Below are 24,462 nucleotides of genomic sequence, written 5' to 3' on the forward strand. Positions count from 1 at the left end.
GCCAGTCCAAAAGAAGCTTCAACCAGCTTCCTGAATTTAAAAAAAGAAGTATATGTTTTAAAGGAGGAAATAGATTACTACTGAATTAATAGTAGTAGTAGACAACTATTAATAGGTTAGCTTTCTCCTAGAAATTAAAACATTAAAAACATTTTTAAAAAAAAGCAGTGCCCCATAAGTTCAAGGCTCTGGACTTTGGTATTGTTGGTTTTTTTTTTTTTTCCTGAAAAATACTGTTCTGATTGGCAAGAAGATCCATGAGACAGATTCACTGCTCCCTGGAGAAGAGAGAAGGCGTGAGCAGTCTGAACATCTATATACATCATGAATTCAAGAGAGTTGAATTTAGAGCTAAGCATACTACTACATGTATTGGTCCTCTAACTTCTTTCAAAATGAATTAACAGAGTATAACATTAATGTGTAATTTTGTCAAATTTGTTCACTTTCCCTTTTGCAAGTACCTATGGAAATAATGTGCCATTTGCAGAAAATAGATTTCTGTCTTCACATACGCATTTCACAGGTCTTTCATGGCAGCTGTTATACTGTGTTTGCTTTTTCATCTGGTCCCATTCTTGTTATTGGAACATCTCTGCTTTATAAAGGTGCCGTGCACCATATTCATACTAGGAAATTGCAAGTAACAGGAGCAGTTAAGCTACAGGAACCCATGAAGACAGTCAACTCTAAAAGTTCAGGCTCTTGGATCTGGTAAGTTTTTTAAGCTATCTGTTTTAAATATTAACTGTCTGCATGGCAAATAGCTGCCCTAAGGAGCTCTTGAGTTTCTTCTGTCTGTTGACGGACTTGCTCGAGGAGTTTGGCCATTTGGTTTTTCCTGAATGCTAATGAGAATTCTGGATCTGAAGAGGAAAAATGAGTGTTAGGCAAGCTGCAGCAATTGCCCTCTTCAGATGTTTTCCTCTGCATTTTAATGCATGTGCTTAGAATGCTTCTATTTAGGTTAGATAATGAAATTGTTTCTTACTACAGTATAAAGTAAGTATACAGAAAGTGGAACAATATCTTTCTGCCACACAAAGCAGATGGACACTAATTCAGTTTTCATCCCTACAACCATTCAAGAATGTTTGCTGCTAACTTCAGATCCAGATGGCAAAAGCTGTTTTGCTCAGTTGGCAAATTCACTCTTATGTACTGATTCTGTACAGCAGATATATACAAAGATGTATCAGAGCTCTGGCTCTGTATTTGTGGAGATACACAGTATATATTTATCATTTATTATCATATCGCATTTCTCATCTGTACTCAACTTGTACTTAAAAAATGATTTAAAAGCAACAGAACCAAAGAGAGGAATATATTAAAGAACAGAATTTTAGTATGGAAAATACGCAGCTTTCCAGCTTTTGCCATCCATGTGCTCTGCTTGTGCTTGCTTAATCAAAATAAATTAAAATTCTAAATTTGAAAAGCTTTTAGGCTGAGTACCATGCATCCTCATATTGGACAAAAACCATCTATACCCCAAGTCCTGTTTCTGATCTAAAAGTTCAAAATAAATAAAGTACATCTGTGTTTATTGTAAGATATTCTTTCTTGTTTTAAAACAGATAAAATAGTTAAGGTAGCAGCTATCCTTGGGTTTCTTCTGCTTGCTTAAGCATGCAGAGCTGTCAGTTCAGGGGTGTAGGTGACAGCCTGTGACAAAGATTTGCCTTTGCTGCTGATGGGAGCAGACAGTGCCCCAGAGGTTGGGCTTGGCGACAAAGACGTACCTGCCTGCAGTCTGCAGAATGTAGAAATGGCCAGCTGCTGGAAGCGAACCTCTTGATGGGTAAGAAAATTCCTGAGGTAGGCCTGAATCTCAATGATGTGACACTTCAACAAAAGCATCATCTTTTCTGCATAAATAGGAGAATAACCGGAGATCAGCAGGAGCTTTTAAAACGCTTCCATAACTGTTTAGTGTAACAACGCTTCAGATTGTTAATGACTGCTCTGCCTTCAGTTACAGCCTGTGTCACTGCAGAGAATGGCAAAGGGCTTCCACCTGCAACCATTAATGGTAGCACTGGTTCTGCATGGAATTGACGTGCGGGATTTCTGCAGAAGGGGCAGAAGCCTGTCCTTGTTTGCTGCACGTGCTGACACATACACTGATCAGCTTCTCACACTGACCACTGAAGCATGCTGCTGCTGGACTCCCTTTGCTCTGAACATCTTTTCTTGCAGATCTAAGAAATGCTCAGCTGCACAGGGCAAGTGGTCATAAAAGTATTTGTCTTCTGCTCGTTAAAATTATGCTCTCTTCATTATCTGTAACTGAAATTTAAAACATAGGCTACCTTCTAAAAAGACACTTTACTGTTCCTGCTAATCTATTCAAGAGTTAAAACAGCAGTGTTTGGTTCACCTTCCTGATGATCCTGTTTCATCTTCCTCTTGCTGGTTGGGCAGAGGAAGTGATCTAAAAGTTTGGAACATAACTGTAGTGGAAATGCTAAGTCGTGACCTGAAGCAGTGATTGAGCACCTGGTGGGAAGGCAGGGCCAACCCAGGTGAGTTCAGGTGAATGCAATGCACCTGAGTGACCAGAAGGGGTGAAACCAGGATCTACCCCTTCCCAGACCTCATTGAAGGGTTGGTAGTGGAGGTGAGACCATCTCTTGTTGGAGATCCCTGCCTACCTGAGGCTTTCCGAAGGTAAGCAGCTCTTTTCCTTCATTTCTGTGGCTGCTGTATTTGAGTTTCTTCTTATTTGCTGTAGCCACCCTGCTGTCATCATCCTATTATAGCATTGCAAAAACTATCCATGCCCTTGCAATTGCCCCTTCCAGTCTCTGCTCCTATACGAGGGGATGCCATCATATTGTATATGTGCTGGCAGAGAGGGCCAAAGAAAGATGTAGCAATGCCTCTTGTCTGCAATGTGTTCTCACTTCTTTAGTAAGGAGTATTTTACACCATCCCACCTTTCTACTTAAACCTCTCTTTAAGGACCTCAGAACTGGCTTAGAGACTAGCCCTGCAGAATAAAAGTGCTTGAAGAGGGCAACAAACACCTCACCCAGACCCTCTTTTGCTAAGGTATATTTTCATGGCTAAGTGTGTATTTCAAGGGTGACTGGAGGCTCTTCTGTGCTAATGAATTGGTTGAAACTAGATGGAGGAATGTTAAAGGTTGTTCAGCACGTCAGTTAATTCCTTTGGAAAAAGACTCATTTCACCTCAGACAACCATAAGTGTCTTTGAAAGCACAGTTAATGCTGTGTGACAGTTACCGTGATCTATCATGTGCTGGATGATGGAGGCAGCTTGAAAGGATGTCTCGGTATGTTCCCGTTGGCCAGCCAGTCTCACCAAGCGCTTTGTCAAGGGTTCATTCATCCATTTGACCATGCATAATGTGCCTCCTTCTAGAAGGCAAAAAGGTGGGAGAGTAGTCTGAAAATAGAAACTCTAGTGCCCTAGAAAAGAGTGTGACTAATCTGCCAGAACCCATATGTCTAAGTAGGAAATCTTTTACAGAAGTGAAGAAACAAAATAAATGCAGAACTTTTGCAAATAAGTATTTCCAAGTTGTAAAATATGGCCGTGTCTTGAAGTTATGCTCTCAGTAGAGTATATGGATTTGGTTCACAGAAAGCCTGTTGGATTTTTATATCATTGGGTTTGTGATCTGAAAGGATGCATCCTTTTAAACTCAAGATCCACTCTGGCCTAGTTGTCTCTGTCCAACAGCTGCTGAGCACCTCTTGTGGAACTAAATGAGGCATGTCATCAGTTGCATGGCAGTTACAAGAGAGGAAATGTTTGACAGATGATATCCAGTCCCAGAGTGAGGTGGGGAAGTTTACACTTATCCTCTGTGTCATGAGGACAGCTGTTTGTTGAGGGATGGTAATTTGAAATCTCTTATAAAATCCATGTGCAATAAATTCAAGGAGATACACACACTTTATATTTTAGTCTTTCTCCTTTCAGATTAGCTTCTGGCACTGTGAAATGAATTCCGCTGAGAAATTGGGTGACATTACAGATAACAGTAGACAGGTCATGTATGGCAGTGAAGTTTGGCACAAAGAGTTTTAAGGAAAATAATAATTAAGCAGTTCAAGAGAAAAAAAACGCAAATAATGGAGCCAATGTCACCAACCGTCTCGCCAATGTCTCCTTGCATATTATGGCAAAACTCCCAGTAAACTTAAAAGAAAGATCTCTGCTTCAATTCCCATTAGAATTAATAAAGGATGTGTACCCTTCTCAGAGGAAGCCATTTATGGTGAGGCTATTTCCCTACCTTGCTTTGCCAGCTCAGCAAGGCAAGATGTCACATAATGAAGAGAGTTTTCTTCAATGTCAATAGAAAGCATGGTCTGGAGGAGACCTTCAACACATGGGCTCTCAATGATTCTCTGCAATGAGAAAAAGATAAACATTCAGTACTTCCATCGTATTTTAATGGTGTCCAAGGGCTTCAGAAATACTGAGTATCTCTTTGCAATACTGAGGAATAAGACATTGATAATGCCAATGTCTCTTCTCTAATGCTGCAAAGTGACAAACCACAGATTTACAGAATACCCTGAGTTGGAGGGGACCCACAAGGATCATTGAGTCTAGCTCCTGGCTTCACACAGCACCATCCAAAATCTAAACCATATATCTAATCACCCCTTAAACTCCAGCAGTTTGGGGCTGTGCCCACTGGGCAGCCTGTTCCATGCCAAGCATCTTTTGGTGAAGAATTTTTCCCTAACCCCGGCTCCGGCCTTCCCCTGACACAGCTCCATGCTGTTCCCTCAAGCCCTGTCGCTGTCACAGAGAGCAGAGATCAGTGCTGTTCCCTCTGCTCTGTAAGGAGCTGCAGCCATTATGAGGCCTGCCCTCAGCCTCCTCTGCTGTGGGCAGAGCACACCCAGGGACCAGAGCCAGAGATCACCCGATTTTAAGTGTTTTCCAGGGCTTGCTCTGTCTATGGAGTGCTTTCATGATCACAGATCACTTTGGAACTTAAGGATTTCTTCGACCTATTACCACTGTGTCAGGCTATATATTACAATCAGGCTATCATTTGCTAAAGACTTGCAGCAAAGTAACGTGAGTGCTCCAGAGCTAAGCATAGGGAAATGTGGAAGTTTATAATTTTCTTTGCATCTGCAGCTTTGAAAGCTTTCTGGTGTTGAAATGCTCTAATCTGTGGAAATATGAGGGAATGTGACAGTGAGGTGAGTTTAGATTCTGCAGAGTTGTTACATATTAAACATTTTTATTTATCCCTTATTTTTTAGATTGCATCTGCTATGCCCTGAACTTCATGGATATCTCTGCGCCGGAGTTTACGTTTCAGACAGCAAGTTGAAAACAGAGAGGAGGTTTAGCCTGTGCAAACCTGGACAGAAAGCCCTTGAGACCAAGGAATGAATTCTGAGCAAGTCACCAGACTTAATTAGGGAAGTTGCATCTCCAGTTCATAGGAAAATCCTAATAATAGAAGCTGCTCACGACTCCATGAGGGAGCTCAGGTGGCCATCAACAAAAAGAATATCTTCTTTTGTATTCCAATTTTATATTGCAAATTTTTAACTTGCTGCTTAGCAGCTGAAGCTGGATTCAAGACTGCTGCCTTTAAAGCTGCTACAGTCTGTGTCCTGCTGGCACAAAACCACTGCTTTTTTCCCTCTTGTAACAAGGACTCTTATGTGCCTTAGAATTGACCTTGGAACCCTGGCGCTCCTATTCATTTCTGTGAGTTCACTTCTGAAGTGAGTGCTAAATACGTTACATGGCACTTTGCAAAGCTTTCATGAAGATGAACCATCTCCCTGCCAAGGACAGAATAAAGTCACAGAACCTAACTGTTTTTTAAAGAAGCTTTTGAAAGCACAGTCCACTTTTATTGTGGGCCTTGAGTTTGAAGAAATGCACTTCCTTGCAAAAATTGATTTCACAACTATAAAAACTATTTTAATTCCTATCTTTGCTAATATAAGTGAAAAGCTTTATTGGAAACTGAGATTTCCAATCCCTGCTTAAGACATGCTGAAACATTTGTCCCATTCCTCATTATTAGTTAGGTTCATAGTTCTATAGCAAAATTTTCCTCTTGGCTGGTCTAAATTTCTCCCAGTTGCATTGAGTGCTCTGTTATATCATGGGAAAGCAGGCAAAGGATTGCTAGAACAATCTTTGCAGTAAGGACAACTTTATTTTGTACTATGGTTTGGTACTTCAGCCTAACACAATCTAGACAAAACTCAACAGAGCACAAGAGCTGCAAGAATGAGAATTTTCAGTATGAAAAAAGAAAGGATAAAATGTCCCTAAACCTGAAATCAGGTAAGTCAAATGTAGAAAAGATTTTTGTTTCAGACATTGGAGACAAGTAAGCACAGCAGTCTCTGCAACTAGTTGTAATTGGAAAATGAGCAGGGAAGTGCATCTGTAGGTATGGGTTTCACTAGAAGCAAATTCAGCAATAGAAGTCTTGATAGCACCTTGGCACAACATGTACTTGGCCAAGCAAGGAAAATATACATCAGCAGTTGGAGGGGTTATATTTAACAAATTGAGAGTGAGTGAAATTAGATCAGTTCTGAATACCGTAAACAGGTAACTAAAGGTATATAAAGAGTGACAGTTAGGAAATCAGGATTCAGTTTCTAACCAACCAGGGATTCTCCTGGATGGTTCCTTAAATTAGTTTGAATGATCTTTGCTCAAAATATGCTTTGTCCCTGTGATGTGGTCACTCAAATTACGTAAGCATATCACTCATAGGAAAATCAGACATTTCTTGTTTTCTTTAGCATGTTTGCATTGTATTGGAAAAATATGGAAAGATAACTTTTGTTATGACACATGAGATCCTTTTATTCATAAACACATTTTTGTGCAAATTATACTTCGCATATTTTATAAGTAATAATGAGAAAATCTTTCTGTGGGTAATGCTGATTCTTTATAAGTGTAACTGCAACCTCCTCAGGTATAATTCAGTAAAAAAAAAACGAATGGTACTCACCTGTCTGTTCTTGGAAAGGTTCAGGTTTTTGATGATGCAAGCAGCATGGCCAGCAATCACAGGGTCTGTTGTGTGCACTGACAGGAGCATCCCCAGGCTCTGCAGTAGTTCAGTGCACACCAGAGCATCCTGAGAAAAGCAACCAGCATTTCCATTACATCAGTACAACAGTAAGTAGGTTGGACTTAGCTCTGCAAGAAAAGCATTACTTGATTCATTTAAACCAACAGCTAAGTGGTTCTGGCCAGTGCCTTTTCTCTCAAAATATGGCCTTCTGTCTGGCAAGGGAAGTTAATGGAGATGCAACAGCAGCAGCACCATGTCTTTAAGTACCCCAGCAGCTTACCCAACAGTAATAGACTGTACATTTAGGCCAACTTGTGATCAGTAAAGTGCTCTGAACAGCATCTTCTGAGACAATACACGTTTCTCTATTCTCTGATGGATATTTTAGAGAAGTTTTATGTTTTCCCCCTGAAAGTAGTTTTCCTCCCATATCAAATGGGTTTGCAACACCAGCCAGGTAGGTTCCTCAGCAGTATTTGGGTTAGGTCTACAGTTGAAAGCAATGTAAGATTTCCTCTTGGGAAACCTTTTTCTTTCTCTGTTCTTTATGTGATTCTTGTGTTCATTAGTAGTAGACTATTTTATTTATGTTACTTAGAAATTGAGACGCTTTTGTGTGTTTGGTGTAAAACAAATAACTGGTCCTATATATAATTGGGGGGAAAAAAAAAAAGGATAATTCTGAACTTGAAAATCTGCTTCAGGACCACTGAAGCAGCACAAAAGGAAGTAGGAAGTTCTTAACAGTTTAACATGCATCTTTCTTTTGCATGGGTTAAATGACAAAGTATGTCTATTAGAGGCCTGGAGTAACTCCCTTATGAGGAAAGGCTGAGAGACCTGGGACTACTCAGCCTGGAGAAGATTGTGGGGGGAATCTTACTGATGCTTATAAATATCTAATGGCCAGAAGTCCAGTGAATGAGGCCAGGCTCTTTTCAGTAGTGTGCAGTGACAGAATGAGGGGCAATGGGCACAAACTGGAGCACAGGAAGTTCCATAATAACATGATGAAGAATTTCCTGCAAAGGTGACAGAGGGTGACTGGAACAGGCTTTCCAGAAAGGTTGCAGAGTTTCCATCTCTGGAGATATTCAAAACCCGCCTGGACACCTACCTGTGTAACCTACAGTAAGGAACCTGCTTTAGCAGGTTCCGTGATCTCCAGAGGTCCCTTCCAATCCCTCCGATTCTGTGATTCTATGATATATTTATTTTTTTCTTCATGTCACCTGACATCTTCACTTCTGTTTATTTTAAGCACTGTCATAACCAGCAGTATTAAAATAAGACATGAAAGTAGATGGAAAAGGCAGTACTTTGGCAAAATTCAGAGCATTAAAGAATCCTATATGTAGGCATGGCTGTAAACTTTCTCTAACTCTGTTTTTACTTGTCCTCAAAAGCAGAAATTGCATAATTTTAGATCATCCATTTCAGTTACCGTTAATGTTTTCTGTGCTTTTCGGACTACGTGTCCTCTTTTCTATGTAATCCTATTGATTGTAGTACCCTTATTTAATTTGCTACAGCACGAGAGGAGGAAATTGTCTATAGACTCTAAATGAACTTTCCAATATGTAATGACTTTCCTGCCAAGTCTCTTCCATCTATTTAGACCAATGCCAGCAAGTGACAGTGCTCTGAATTCTGCTGAGCCTCCTTGGCAGGCATGCAGCTGGGATCCAGACTTTGTTGGCTTGGTGCTGCACAGTGTGAGAGGCTCAGGAGAGAACTCTGAGTACAAGTGGTTTGATGGTTCAAGTGAGTATTGACCTAACTTCTCCTTGGGTTCAAAATAAAAGAGCAAGGAAAAGCATTCCAGCAAGAACTGTGCTCAGAATTGCAATGCTGTGCTCAAAATCCTTGGGTAGACAGTGCTTGCCAAGATGAATGTTATCATATTCATCAGGTAGCTCAATGGAAAAGCAAAGCTCTTTGTGCCTGGAATGGAAAGTCAGCAGCATCAGCTGGAGCTGACACATCCTTGCTCAAAAGAATGTGACTTAAAAGGCCACTTCCCACAGATACTGACTCTTTCCTTAGAATTTTAGGGCTGGGTTGTCCTTTGGAGAACTGAATAAAATTCCCCTGTAAGAGAGAAGTCGTTCAGTGCTCTCCGGGAACCACTGTCAGCAGCCAGGACAGTGACCAGAAGGAAGGGACGGTAGCTAGTATAAAGCATTCCTGAGGGTTTAATTCATGGTAATGAAAGGGCAGATGAATCCTGCCCTACTGTATCCTTGACAGCATTAGCAGTAATTCAAGCATCACTTGACTCAGTGGTAAAGGTTAGCTTTGTGTGGTCGTTTGTTTCCTAACAGCTGTTCCCATGGAGAAGTCCTCTTTCAGATGCTCAGAATTCACCCTGGGCGAGTGAAAGAAACCTTTTAAAGGCCTTGAAAATTCAGGCCACAGAAATGGGGAGGCCTGGGGAGGATGAGGTCAGCCTCTCCTCAGAACACGTGGCTCGCTCACTCCCTGGGGATGGCCCTGTTTTCTCACTGAAAAAAAAAAAAAGCAGTAAATGTGATTGGATTTTTGCTGTAAACTTGCTCAGATTAAATTGCATTCAGTTGCAGCAGACAGCTCAACATGCCACAAGGACATGCGGTGCTAATGTGGTCTGCACAAAACCTTTGGAAAACTCAGTCCACTGATTGTGGCTCCATGGGCATTAAGCTTTTCCAATTTTTCCATCGTTTCCCTGAGTTAGAGGAGGCACAATTCATTTCATGCTGTGCCATGTACTTGCAACAGGATTTGAGGCAGCAGGTCTCCAGTGCCCTGGGGAAGTTCCAAGTCTCAGCCCCATCTGGGCCCAGCTGTGGTCACTGAGGCTGTCACTGATGCTTACAGTAGTGTGACAAGAAAGGTCCTTGCTTTCTTTTTTTTCCTTTATCTGCCCAAACTCCAACTCTCTCCCATGAGATTATTGATAGCTTAAGCCATCTAACAAAAACATTTCATATCTGTGTTCCTAAGGATGCCTTTAATCACTCAAATGGAAAAGTGTGTTTAAAAATGGTAATAATAATGTCTTCCACTACTTAGCAATTTGGTGCTTCATGTGGAGGATGAAAGTACAGCAGGTGTGCTTGTGTTGGTTGTTTGCTGCAGTTTTTTAGCCAGAGTTCTTCATGTGTTTGCATGGCATTACACTGCTGAATGGTAGCGTTTGCTTTGAACATGGGCAAAGAAACCATTCTGTACCTAAGGACACAAAGAGTCACAGGAAAGTTCTACTGAATTAGCTAAAGATCGATGGAGTTTTAACTCACCTCAAGTCTAATTTAAAAAAAAAAAAAGAATAAGTCTGCTGACAATCTGGAGAGCGAGGGGAACACAGGGAGTGCAGGGTGGTGTCCACTCAGCCAAGCAATCTGACACTCATCTCTACCTTTTCTATCCCCAGGGCCTCTTGACAGGTGATCCAATGAACTATGGGATTTCCAGCTTCCCTCTCACTACAACAGATAGGCTCCTTGGGTAGAAACAGTGCAGCTGGAGTAGGCAAAACCTCATCACTTGGGGCAGAAAGGGGAAGGGTTGGGAGATCTCACAGAGCATATGGGCACACCTCACAGAATGCTGTAACAGTGTTAATGCAGGCAGTGGCCAGAACTGTTCTTTCCCTCTAGCTCTCAGGGGATAAGCTGCCATACCTGGTTGTGTGCATGCTGGGACAGCACCCAGAACAGCGCAACAGCTGCACGACACGCATCTTCACTGCTGGACACCAGGATAGAGCATAGCCTGGGCAGGACATCCTTGGCAACCAGCTCGGCCTGTGTGTCTGCTGTGTGGAGAAGGTGATGATGAAATGTGAGGACATTAGAGGGGACAACCCAATCTCTGTGGTATAGGACAGTGCTCGGTATTTCGTTATAAAAATTAAACCTCGTTCAGTCTGGTTCATTAGGCCAAGAATTAATACAGGTTTGAAAGCAGCACGTAGCTTTGGACACGCTTCATTTTATGTCTAAGCTCTGTGAGAAAAAATGAGGGGCATTTTCTGAGCAATTCATTGGCCTAAAACGCTGTAGTAGCAGAGAGACAGACAGACCTCCTTGAACACCACTTGTCTCAGTCTCGGTCCTTCTACAACACTGGCCCTGCAATCTCAAAGTCTCAAAGACCAGAGACACTAAGGAGCAAAGAGCAGGGCCTTTACTCCCTGCCCCACCATCATTGTGATTGCTTGATAGCAAGGTGCCTCCACAATTTCTAGATGAACAGCTTTACTTTGGGCCCTAGGACTCTAGTGCTGAACATGTAGCTCCTCTGCTTTCATCTCTAGAGTATGTTGTAGAAATGGATTGGGGTACTTAACAGGATAGGATTTTTTTTTAAGAGGATGACAAATGCTTGGGAGTGAATTACGGTTAATGAGAGATTCATGCCTTAGGAGAGGGCAGGCCACACTCAAGCAGCAATTTCAGGAGATGTTCTGTCCTAATCAAGGTTATAATGACTGGGAAATGTGGAGGGGAGCAAAAGGCCCGTGCATTCAAGATGTGTGCTGGCTCCCTCACTTTGGGTACTACCTCTTGCTGCCTTGGGCAGGTTTAGTTGAGTGCACACAGAACCTCCCTCTTCCTGCAGCATCCAACTAACATGCAAAAATGAGGGTGTCTCTGTTTTTAATGGGAAAGGTTGCCAACCTACCATGCTCATTACAAAAGGCAGAGAGAGAAAGGAAAAGAAATAGTGTGGTTCATTTATCTCTAACATGGTACTTACCCCTGGTAGCCAAATTTCTTAGGCAAACACATGCCTGGCTTGAAATCTTCTTGTGCCAAAGGGAAAAAGAAAAAGAGAGAAAAAGAGTGGTTTCAGTAACGTGTGTTCTTGGCTATTGTACTCAAAATAAATGTGACAATGCTGGCAAGCTATCACACTATCTTCAGAGCACAAATTTTGGGCCTTTTTTTTAACCTTTTTTTTTTTAAATGAGTTTGTTTCAACTTCCCCTAGATAAGTTGTTGATGAGGAAGGGCCAATGGAGTTCAGTTTTTGGATTGTTTTTGGATTATTTTTGGAATGTCAAATCAACTATAGGAAAATGTACAGACTGAATTTGTCTCATGTGCTTTTATTTATTTTCTTTTTCAACTAGGAGAGTCAACACAGAATTTAAGGCTTTACCCTTTAAATCCTGAATTGAACCTTGCTGAAGTTTTTAAAGAGAGTGGCTCCCAGCAAAGCAAGATTTTCTAGATGTTATTCTTTGAAGCCATGTAGTCAAAGCTAAGGATATCACAAGGAAGGGAAAAAAAGGGAGAAGTAGCATAAGTGCAAGAGCCTGGACAGAGCACTTCATATGCAGTTTCAAGTTTAAAGAAAATAGGTCACCTAGCCTAAAGGTAGTGTCCAGGGCTTTAATGATTCCCTTTTCTTTCTCCAAACATTGCTCTCATAGAACCTACATATATTTTAATGTGTGTCTTTCCTTGTGGGAAAGATGTCATAGAGGCAACTGTGCAGTAGATAAGCAGAAGTATGCCAGACTGAAACTGAAAGCCCAGCTTTATAGCTGTACTCTGATGCTAAACCTTCACGTAAAGAGAAGATTGCAGCTTTACCTTGTCCACAGAGGAGGACAGAAGAGAGATGAGCATGCGCAGCAGGAATCTGTCACCAATTCTCAGCATGGCCTCATGGTGCTGCGCGTTGGCTGCTATGTTGCTTAGGGCAGCACAGCTGTAATACTGCAGAGAGACAAGGGAAAAAAACAGAGAGAGAGGTGGTCAAAGTGATGACAACACTGAAGTGAGTCAAACTAAATTGGAGAAATCCTCAGACTGAGAGCTGAAGAAAATACAATGCTTTTTCATCTTCAACTATTTTGTGAGGTAGACCTGATAACAGCCTGAGTGCGCTGAGGAAAAACAAAGCTTTATCTGCTATTGCTACAACAGCAGCCATGCTGTGGCAGTGCACGCTGCACAAACCCACGTGCTCCCTGGTGTCTGGGAATGTCCTGCACTACAGCAGCTACTCCTCAGCTGACACCTACCTTAGCTCATCTACATGGACTGCATTGTATATTTAGACAGGTTGACTGGAGACGGATGTTGTCACTGCCCTAGCATGGTAAGAGATCATTTTCCAAAGATTTAAACATTAGTTCCAGGGAAGATTATACATATTAAAACATGTGGTACTTGGGAGGTATAATTAGAAGGAGCAGGTTGAACTGCAGAGAAAGAAATTTTAAGATGAATGTCAGGAGAACTAAGTGATGCTGATACAGTTTGCAGAAAGCAGTTCCAGAGGATCCATTACTTCTGGCATTTACAACTGAACCAAGGAGAACATTGGAGATAACAATCCTGTGCTTCTCAGACAAACTGAATGAACAAGTGGACTTACAAATCTGACTCATAGTTTTCATTAGCATACTTGAAATCAAGGAGCAATTCTGTTAACTGTGCAGAAATACAAGGTGTCTCGGGTAAGCATAAAACAGGAAGAGTTCTCAGACATCCCAAAAAATGAGAAAAAAATTCTTTGCAAGTTTTGCCTTCTAAAAGACTTATCAGAATTGTTTAGAGGGGAAGATCAAAAGAGTGCAGAAGAGCAGGCCTATCACCAGCTGATCTGATGGTCCAAAAGACACAGAAAGGTAGCTGTATAACAACTGTGTGCATGTATTAGTATATGCTGACATTATAAACCCTCTGTGGAGCTAAACAAATGATGTGCTTTGAATAGATGTTGTCTGACTGAGCTGAGTTCTTCCAAAATGCACTCACATGTCAGTCTGCTTCTCTGCAGAGCCTTCCCTTCCCTCTATCTTTGCATTTCTCAGTTCTGTAGTTTGTGCTCTCCCTACAGTCACACTCTCCTTGTTAGAAAATCTGGCCTGTGCCATACCTGCACTTCTGAGTCAGGGGACTCCAGCAGCAAGGTGAGAACTGGCAGGGCTCCTTCCTTGCACAAGACCAGTTGGATCCTCTCTGCCATTTAAGAAAACAAAGTTCTGTTAGTGTGTCCTTTCCCTTCCCTCTCTCTCACCTGGAGGCATTATTTAACAGGGATATGCACAATAGAGTGATTATGCTTATCCAAACATCAGAGCACACCATTTAGAGTTGGTGTAAGACAGTAGCGTGCAGTCATTTTAGCAAAATGACCTAGACTGGTTGATTACGCCTGCGCTGGTTTTCTGCTAAAGCCTATTGAGAGAATCTGATTTGGTGGAGAATATGAAAAACCAAGCATGATATTCACCACGCATGATTTCCACATAAAACAAACAATAAATGCAGAAGTGTAATAGTCAACTGTAAAAGTACTTGCCAAACATTCTCCTCACTGTATAGAAATAAGATATTCCTTAGGAGCATGTCATGTAGCTGTGTGGGATAATGGTGTCATGTGTATTTTGAGTAATCCAATATTGAGTTAGAGATACAAGTTAAACAGTATCACAGCTTGACTTTGCAGGACAAATTTGGATAATCCTTGTTGGATTGCTTCAAAGTACTACCAGTTGCGCTTATAGTTTTTTAGACCAAAATATTTCTTAAATAAATAATCATTATTTCTGTTTCTTTAATATTTTAATTGCTCGTACATTAATTCTTTGAGTTCAAAAGTCAAGCCTTCCTATTTTGGGTTTAGGTAAAAATGGGTTTGCATTAGATAAGGAGAGGCCAAACTGAAATAATCAGGCTATAGTATCATCATGAATACAATATGCAAACACTGTATAAAATAACTTATTGTGCAGATAAGCTTTTGTTCTCGTCTTAATCCTTTCAATTCATGTATCTTTCTACTGCTGAGGAATTTTCTTTCAGCAGTGTTAGTTAAACTGTTAGTCAGAAAGTACCTGATTGTGTAAGGTTGAGAATAGCACCAACTGCATTTTGTTGTACTCTAGGATCATAGGAATTGGCAAGAGACAGTAAAGGTGTAACTCCTCGAGCAGCGCCGATAGCCTCTCGGTTGGATTCTGGGGAAAAAAAATGAGACAGTGCCGCACAGTATCCTTTTACTGAGAGTTAGGAGCAGGACAGCAGGCAGGACTGGCTTTCTTTGGAGTATTGATTCATTTATGTACATTTCTAGACTGTTTAAACAATGGCCAGTCTCTGAAACCCTGTTGAGAGAAACATGAAACACAAACAAGCAAGAAATGTGAAAGTATTTGGATCAGATCATACCCCCAGGTGCCAACAAACTTAGAGATTTATAAGAACAAAACTTCTATTCCTGGAGCTGTTCTACACTAAGGAACTGATGTACACACACGCAGATAGTCAAGGATATCTATTCAAGCACAGTTCAGCAGGGATCAGTTTAGTATTCCAGATTAAATCCTTTTTTGCCTTCATATGTATATTTTATACCCAAAGAAAGACCTTTTGTAATGGAAAAAATATTCTCATTTTTGAGTGAAATAATTGCATTGGAAAAAGCCATCTATTTAAAAATATCTGTGTCACATGGGAAGCATTTACTCAGGTGAAATTTTCAGGTCAATTTTGTAAATAAGTCTTTCTCCAATATAATCCATCTGTGTACTCTTCTTTTGTTTCCTACAGTGAAAGCAGAAATTATTTAGTGCAGCTCCATCTGATGCAAACCAGTCTGATGTGATGTAAACTCTAATAAACTGGATAAAGGGGAGAGACAAAAAGATTGAGCATCCAGATATTGATCCTTCCTCATTCTTTCACACAATACACCCCATTAATTATGAGTGAGGAAGAAAAGGTCACATTTTGGCAAGGGCATTACAAATGTCTGGACAAAATTTGGGCATATTCTTTTGTCCACCCTCCTTTCTTGGATGGGGTAAGGAGAGCCTACGTCCTCTTGTGAAAGAGCTTCTCTGGGCCACATTTCCAGTCCAAAGATCTTCTGAAGGAAGCAGATGACCATGACAGAATATTGAGCCACTGTGTGCCTCAAAGATTTTTCTTCCTTTAAGAAGAAAAAAACAACAGTTTGGTTTGAAAATGGAAGCTCCATGATGGTGGTCGACACTGGAAGCCTGCAGTGGTGGGATGGGCTCATGTACGTGGGCTTGGCACCCTGCTCTCGCCTGGGAGTGACTGGAGCACCCACTCTCACTGTGGGAGAGTAGAAACCTCTATGACCAAAAAACTCTTTTTTCCCTTTTCTTTTGGTGATTCACTAGCTGAGAAATTCAGCTTCACCATCTTTATTAGAGCCCATTATTGTGGATTTGCTCGTTTTGTTTTTGCATAAATCATTTTCCCTTATCCCTCCTTCCATTCTCATTCTAATTTTAGTCAGATAATGTGAACACTGAACACTATCTGTTTCATCAACTTACAGCAGAATGGGTGAAAATATCTACCTCACCATGGTATATAATTGTATTATCATCTCCATGGCCTGTCTGTTATCACACAGAATCACAGAATTGTAGGTGTTGGAAGAGACCTCTTGGGATCATTGAGTCCAACCCCCTGCAAAACAGGCTCCTACAGCAGGCAGCACAGGTAGGCATCCAGGTGGGTCTTGAATATCTCCAGAGAAGAGTATCTCCAGAGAAGGAGAAAATCTACATAATGTGGTTCCTCCACTGATGCTGGTGCAGCAGTCAATTCCCCTGAGAGTGTTTTTAGAAGGGAACCATGTCTCCACATACTAATCTAAAGTAGCTGAATCACAAACATCTACTCAAACTGGGTTTGAATAATCCATGTGGAAACCTACATTTATAAATTCTTTCCTTTCACTTTCTGCTTTTTGTGTGCTTTAAAATTCTCCTGACAGCACAGCTTTGAATGTGCACTGTTTTTTGTTTAGCTTTATGGCCTCCCCAAACCCTTGCTGTGAACATTTAGTTCTGTTCTTATCTACTCTGAGGAGAGTTCTTATCCCAGAACTGATTGTTTCCACTCACAAATTGAAACAGATAATTGCAGATGTACGCATGTCCTCTTGCTTATCCAATGCCAGTATTGGAACCAACTGACCTTGAAATCCTTTTAATCTAAATGAGCTTGTTTGTTGTTTAGTTTTTGGCTATTTCTGGCAGCCAGTAAGTACTGGATATCCCAGTTCATGTATAACTTGCAGTCACATTACTAAACAACTTCACTCTGCACAGCCAGGGACGTGTATTGCAGCAGAGTTAAGACACGTTGCCACTCTTGGATTTAAAGTTTTAGTCACCTCAAAACTATCTAAAGGATCTTTCCAGTTTTGTTCTGCTTTTATGTTTATCTTTTAAAAAATATTCTCAAACAGGAATGGCATACTTGAAGGTCATGACTGAGCAACATTGTTTTCTCAAGCAGATCTTTTAAGATATCAGAGCACATGAGTTAGAATTAAAATAAACTCTAGCAAGTTGCTTCTTGCTTTAGTCTCATTGCTGTGGCAGCAAAACGTATTCTGAGAAAGAAATAAATGTATCCACTCTATCTAAATCCCAGTCAAATTGAGACACATGTTCAAAACTGATCTAAGTCCCAGGCAGCAACCCAGCCTATGCATTTGCAGGACTGTCTACCATTATGTTCAGCATATGCTTTCTTATGTAGGCTAGAAGTTCTTTGTGTACTTCATGTGATCTACTTGTGCTCAAAAGTCACTGGTACTTACAGAGTGTGCGGTGGTGATAGGTAACCATCCTCGATAGAGAATGCAACTGGAGTGGCTGAGGGCTCCCTGCAGCCTGGCTTAAGCAGAGACATCAAGGAGGGACAGAGTGCCTTCAATACTAATTAACATCTTTAGGTTCCAGAGGACATCCCTTTCTCTGCACTACTTACAACAGCTGGAGGGATCTGCCTCTGTAGATCTTCAGGAGAGAAACTCCACTAACTATACATATAACTAAAACAAAAGTCCTCCTATGCCCAGGAATCTCAAATTTGAAATAAAAAAAAGCAAATCAGCACTTTCACATGGTTGGATCCTGCTTATCCACTCTCCCTTCACAACATAAGTACCTAAGTGAGAAAGTTAAGCATCTACAATGCCTCTCACAGCCTCTTGGGATATCAGGTGGCAGCTTCCCATGCTGAGGGGGAAGTTGGTAAAAAAAAGAAGATAGGAAGGGAAATAAGCATTATTTATAAGTTTTAAGCAGACCTTTACATATTCTTTACACAAGAACAACGCAGTTTGAGAAAGGCATAATAAGCTAGACTAACATGATGACTTTTGGTAACAGTGGTTGAGCTTTGTTGCAACCCTCAACAAACTGGTGACAACACAAAATAGCAGCAGAGAGGATAAATCTAAATGGTAAATCAGTTGCAGGATGACAACAACACCATAATGCAAAAGACATAGATGTTATCATCAGATGTATCAGACACGTATTTTCCTAGATGTCACAGTAGAAGACATGGATGAGATCCCAGCTGAAGTATTGCATGTTTCTTATCTCTGTCTTTCAGAAGGGATAAATTCAAAATTAAACTCCTACAGCACTTATGTATGTCTTCTGACTGTAACAATGCTTGAGGTCTGTGGTACTGCAAAATAGCTATGTTCCATTTCTGGAACATATGCTTTACACCCAAAAGGGCTATGGAGATAAATGGAGAGTCTAATTTACAAAAGGAGTCTTAAATGAACTTGGCTTTCTCGTTCTAGTAAAATGAAAGATCTTCATTGGTATAGACATCAAAGAGGGAGAAATATTGAAGTTAAAAACCAATGTAGACACTAATTAAGATATGGTAGTTGTTAATATATTTAGGTTGGAGATCTAAAAAGGGTTTGTAACCGTAAGACAAAAAAGGCCAGAAACACTGAGAAGATTTTAACCAGAATCTCAAGAATTTGTGAAATAAGAATACCGAAAAGATACTAATGTGGCATCTGTTGACTCTTAATCCAATTGCAAGAAAGTGGTATCATATGGAAATATGACATAAAAGTTGAATGGATTCAGTGCAGAGGATAAAGGGAAAGAACAGCACACTCACCTGAAACAGCTAAAGTCATTGTGCAGGCACAGGAATTACACTGGACAGTGGGATCCTCTGACTCAAGCAGATCCAGAATTGGCTCAAGTAAACCCATTTGGACAACCATTTCTTTGTCAACTATTCACAGATTCAAAAACAAATGGACAAACAAGAAAGTAAATCGTTAAAGCCTTTGTTAAAAGAATATATCCTTCCTTTGTGGTCTATATTTTGACTACGCAATATAGCCTAACTAATATAGAAACAGCCTGAAAGGCACTTACAATGTCTTACTTGGTTTGCTTGATTCATTGTCAGACTCGAAAAAATGTAAGAGATGTTCAAATGCTTCCAAATATTTTTACCAGCAATTCTATTTTCAAACACACAGTTCATTCTGGAAACTGCAACTGCACTGTTCTGAAGTCTACCTTTATAAATATATTTTTAACATGTCCTCTGCAGCTCCAGATACTAACTCAATTAAACAGGTTCCAGAAGCTACAGAAGACAGCCAATTATATTAAAGATCTAAGCTTTTTTTTCCAAACTGTAAGCAATTTAAGAACAAGTTTCAGTTAATTAGTAAAAGGAAAATGAATGTAATCTCATAGGTATTTATTTCTGAGAGCTGTATCTGTTGCTTGAAAGGGTAAGTGGTGGGCTCTCAATCCAAGAAAAAGAGTAGTATAGGTATTCCTACACCAGCCTGAGAAAAATGTAACAGTCTTTGCAAACAGATCCAAGATTACTTGCCATATGATATAGCATTGCTCAAGGGACCTAACATATCCAGCATCTATGTGGCTTGCAAGTGAACTCACATCGGTACTATCTAGAACACAAAAAAAAGGGAATTTGAATCTGTGTAAACCTCACTATGGAGAAGTGCCTTCCTTCTCTACTGAGTCCTGTATAAGAGATGCACTAGAATGGGAAATGCGTTATTAATTACTCACTATTTCCTTCCAGCAAAAAGTTGACAAGGGACAAAGAAGACATTTGTTGCACCTCCAGGTCAGCAGACCGTAGCAAGGCATAGAAGGGCTCTAGATGCTCTGTTGGCAGGGGAACATTCACTGCAGGAATAAAAGGAAATGCTCAGGAGTCTCATCGTTCACATTGCTCTCATTTTTCACTTTTCGGTCTAGGGCCCGAGTTGTTACCATAAATGGGCTGAGTGGTGTTCTCCATCATTGAAATTACATTGTACAGGCAAAACAGGCCAAGTTTCCTGAGAAGGTTTTGAATAATCAAGTACTTTAAAAATATGGGAAGGAAACTAACATGCCTAGCTACCAAACAAGTCATTCCACCTCATAGCAGGTCCTCATGTTGAGTAGTCTACACTTTTTTAGCCAGAAAAAAATACATAGGATAAACCTTGAGATACAATTCTAAAAAGCAAATAAATAAATAAACCCCAGCTTGCTTGTTGCTGGCATTTCTGCCTTTATGTAGGACCCAAACTCTTGTTGGAATCTTATTTGGCATACAAAGGCTGACTTGCAGTTGTTCACAAATTGCCTCAAGAGCCAAGCAGTGGCTCCCACAGAGTAGTGGGTACAAACCATAATGCTTCCTTCGTGTCTCCACCACAAACTAGCTTTGAGGGGTTTGTCCTCTGCCAAAAACTCAAGCACTGCAAAACCTTAAAAGATGACTATGACCACTTCCTGCCACCAGATTCTCTATGTTGTGTTGCTCTCAGGAGATTCAGAATACACTGACTTTAGATACTTCAGAGTCTGCTGATTTGTTTTCAAAACAAATGACAGTTTTTATAATCATGAGAGATAATCTCCTCATAGCAAAACCCAGAATGATTCTGCCCATATGGCAATGACAGCATTTCCATTTTTCCTGGTAAAAAATGCAGCAGGAAAAAAAAAGAGCTTTGATTAATGAATTTGATTAATGAATCAAAGTAGATTTCACAGTTGGAAAATACAATTTTATTTATAATTATGCAGAAATTTTCCAAGGCACTGAGATAACTTACTGTGCTGGCTCATATGCAAATAATAGAGAGCAGCAGACTGTTGTAGACCTGGGTTTTCTGAAAAAGCTAAGATCCTCAAGGCTTCCAGAGGGTCCTTTCCCAGTGGTGACATTTCAAAACCTAAAGATATACAGTTACAGCACAGACTTAATTACACTTGAAAAAGTATAGTTTACAAAAAGAAATTAAAGTTTACAGCCAATCAAACAAGTACAGATTTTTGTACTGAATCAGCTCCATAGACCCCATCTATACTCTTCATATTTCCAGGAGCAGCAGCAATAAACAAACCCAGAATAACCTATTCTTGGCAGTGCCTCTTATGAAGTTCTTGAAGCTAGTGATTGGATGCAAGATAAATTATAACCTTTAGACACTTTTATGTTATCCAGTATAAATGCAGGTGTTGTTGTTCTCCATAAAACTCCTATTGCTTCCTGAATCACAGAAGGTTTTTGTTAAAACGTATCAACTGAAAATGACATTCTTAGCTACAAACTATAGAACAAGAACGGATTTTTAATTTACAAGTTCTTATTTTTGCTGTGTTTTCTATTCTTTGTATTATAATAATTTCAGGAAATATCATGTGGATTGCAAATGGGCTTGCCTCAGGCTCAAATTCCTAGCATGCGTCTACCTGTTCTCGAGTGTGATAGTTCCTCTATGAATAAACCAAATGTTCAGCAATAGCCATTGAGAGTACAGCAATAGCAGACATCCATGATTTCTGTAAGTTACTGCATTATGTGCTTACAGTGCATGGAATGGAACAGCAAAGAGGAAAAAAATGCCCATTGATCCAGAGCTCAATAGCATCAACAGTTGAAAAGGTAATGTACTAAATATTGACTGGTAGAGCACACAAGTACATGATCGATCTTTAGATAAGATTTAGGCAGTACATTAAAGACTGAAATATCTCTGTGAAGAACAAGATTTAGCTACTTTTCTTCACATGGGATATCAGGGATGTGAGGGATGTGAAGGTTGAGAGCTTTCATGACTCAGTGTGAAACTCAACCTATTAGCAGCTGCTGACATATCAAGAATTAGCAAATGCTTACCTTCAAGGTTAGGTAGGTGTGTTTCACAGAACTACTTCATATAATGATCACTTTTATTTAATAGTTAGCAATGAACACAAAGGGAAGGACTAGCCACCAGCGTGTGCAAGAAACCTTGAGAAAAAAACAAGGATCTCTTCATGTACTTTAGCTCCCTTCCTTACACACTGACTACTTGAATCCCTCAGATATCTGTGCATATTTATTTGGGAGAATGATAAAGAAAACGCCACACAAAATCTTCACCTGCTTATCAAACATTTGCTGACATAACTAACAAATGAATATGACCTATCACAAAATCTTTCCTTGCACCAGCTGTCCAAATGTTGGCTTTCTGTTTATTATAATTTGTCCAAATTTGAGGATGGGCTTGCTCGTCTCATCTTGGAATCAAATACACAGGGGAGTACTAAAGTAAGATGTATGTGTCTTGGTTCTTTTTCTGAGGCTCCCAAACTCTGCTCCTATCTTGGCAGCAGACTTTGGCCACTCAGAGAACTAATCTTGGTCCTTCTTCCTGCGCACTGTGTATCTCCTATCATAGACATTGGGACTTTCCTAAGAGCATGTGTGGCCACCTCTGCACTGCTGTCACAGAAGCTCAAGGCTCCCTGCTGCTCTATCCCAACACCTTAAAAGCCAGGACAAACTGGACCTTTGTGGACCCATCTCAGAGAGGAAAGGATTTCTCAAGAAAACATACATTTATTCTTTTCAAGAAGCACTAGTGGGTGCTGTAAAGGGCCATAATGTTATCATCATTTTTTCCAGACCACTCTTTACTTGCACCTGATCTCTTAGTTGAGCGGGATTACTGTCAAAACACTCATAAATGGCCAGGAGCACGTTAGCTTTTGGAAGAAAATGTTCAGCTTTGGAAGATTCTCACTTCAAACAAAACTGAAAAGTAAAGTCCTATTTTGGATATAGACATTGGGACATTGGGATTTTGCCAGTGCTTCATATGCAGCAGTTAATTAAACATATCAACAGCACGAGATCCCTGTGTTTAACAAGTAAGGACATCAGCTGAGGCTGATCCTTGTGTAGTTCAAGGATGCAGGTCAGCATCACAACAATCATTCCAAAAGTTGTTCTATGACAGATCATTTCAAACAACTTTATCTGTGTTACATCAAGGATAAATGTCTCTCTTGGTTCATGTCACAAGAAGGCAAGTAAAGAAATAGTGGTTTGTAGTGTCCTGCACCCTGTATGGAAATGAAAGCAGAAGGATATGCAATTTTGTCTACTCCCTTCAGCCCAAGGTTGTTAAACTTAACACAATGCATGCAGTTAGCTGTAAGACAAAGCAAAAGATCAACAGGCAACTGCCCCTTCTTCAAGACTGAGACAAGAATGCTTTCAGGTTGGACAACTGACAAAACACACTCATCCAAGAAGACATTCTGTGACAGTAGGAATTAAATTAAAAAAAAAAAAAAGTTTTCCTACGATGTTGTACCTTAGGACAGAATTGAGAGGACACCCAAGACAGATGAACATAGATTTACAGGTCTGCTTTGATTCAAGCTGAATCCTATGATTGTGTTCAAGCTCTGTGCCTTAAACATGTACACAAAAGTACATACTGGCAGACCAGTTTATTGGAGTTTGGGGAAGCCTTCTGAGCCCAATGGCACTTGTCCCAGGGTGTCCTCAGCCTTCCACACATACAGCACAGGCACTTCAGTGCAGCTCCAGGTGCTCTGCACCAGACCATAGATGTACGTGAACAACTCAGCCAGGACCATGCTGCTGTTTCCTGCTAACAGGCTCCTGTAGTGCCCAATGTTGACACAGTCCTCTTTCCAGCTTTGTTGCTTCAGGGACCGACTCAAAAAGTTAACTTCAGTTACTAGAAGGACTTGCTTTCACTAAACATTGTACACGGGTCATGTTTAACAGTGGTGGCACAGCAGAAAGGGACAGACCACTTCTACCTGAATCCTACTTTTGTGCCACTTGAGCTCTTGATGTCCCATACACAAAGGAAATAGTCTGTGGTTCTGTCCTTTCCTACACCACTATAAAACATCAGAGCAGTTCAGACGGGAATCTGTTTTCAGCCCCCCCAAAAGATTCTCCTTCCCCTTTCACAATCCTTTCAAAAACCTAATGCTCTTACCTCTTTCAATTTGCTGCAGAAATTCCTGTGCTGTCACCCGCTCATGAGGCTGCAGCATGGGCTTGTACAGCTGTCTGGTTTTTGAGGCATTCTGTTTCAAGCAGGTGCACTCGCTTATCAGAGCTAAGCATTTCTTTATGCTGTGCACAAGCTCTGAAGACATCTTCTGAACGAAGGCCACGAAGTCGCGCAGCAGCTGCATGCACCTTCCACACAGCTGACCCATTCTTGCTCCAACAGCAGAAAAAAAAACAAAAACAAAAAACAAAAACAAAAAACAAACAAACAAA

General features: G+C 40.5%; 1 protein-coding gene across 1 annotated transcript; it reads right to left on the reverse strand.

The window, feature by feature from the left end:
• Nucleotides 1-208: 208 nt before the first annotated feature.
• On the reverse strand, nt 209-24,455 carry LOC104909729 (vacuolar protein 8-like). The gene is made up of 14 exons (XM_010707241.3): nt 24,173-24,455; nt 20,975-21,094; nt 19,932-20,051; nt 18,991-19,110; nt 14,901-15,023; nt 13,940-14,022; nt 12,646-12,771; nt 11,804-11,849; nt 10,726-10,859; nt 6,995-7,123; nt 4,271-4,385; nt 3,252-3,386; nt 1,746-1,871; nt 209-866 (listed from the first exon to the last, which is right to left on the reverse strand). The coding sequence occupies exons 1-14, from the start codon at nt 24,396-24,398 to the stop codon at nt 745-747; spliced, it is 1,725 nt and encodes a 574-aa protein (XP_010705543.1). The 5' UTR covers nt 24,399-24,455; the 3' UTR covers nt 209-744.
• Between the last annotated feature and the right edge of the window lie 7 nt (nt 24,456-24,462).

Source organism: Meleagris gallopavo, chromosome 2 (genome assembly GCF_000146605.3).
Source record: "Meleagris gallopavo isolate NT-WF06-2002-E0010 breed Aviagen turkey brand Nicholas breeding stock chromosome 2, Turkey_5.1, whole genome shotgun sequence".
In the NCBI taxonomy this organism is placed as follows: Eukaryota; Metazoa; Chordata; class Aves; order Galliformes; family Phasianidae; genus Meleagris; species Meleagris gallopavo.

Bases quoted from the DNA above. Each gene is read 5' to 3' on its own strand.
- LOC104909729 (XM_010707241.3), bottom strand. From the start codon at position 24,398: ATGGGTCAGCTGTGTGGAAGGTGCATGCAGCTGCTGCGCGACTTCGTG. The intron at 15,024-18,990 runs GTGAGTGTGCTG...TTTTTTCCCCAG, and splicing joins AATGACTTTAGCTGTTTCAG to AATCCAACCGAGAGGCTATC. The intron at 7,124-10,725 runs GTATGGCAGCTT...TGCTTTTCTCAG, and splicing joins CCCAGCATGCACACAACCAG to GATGCTCTGGTGTGCACTGA.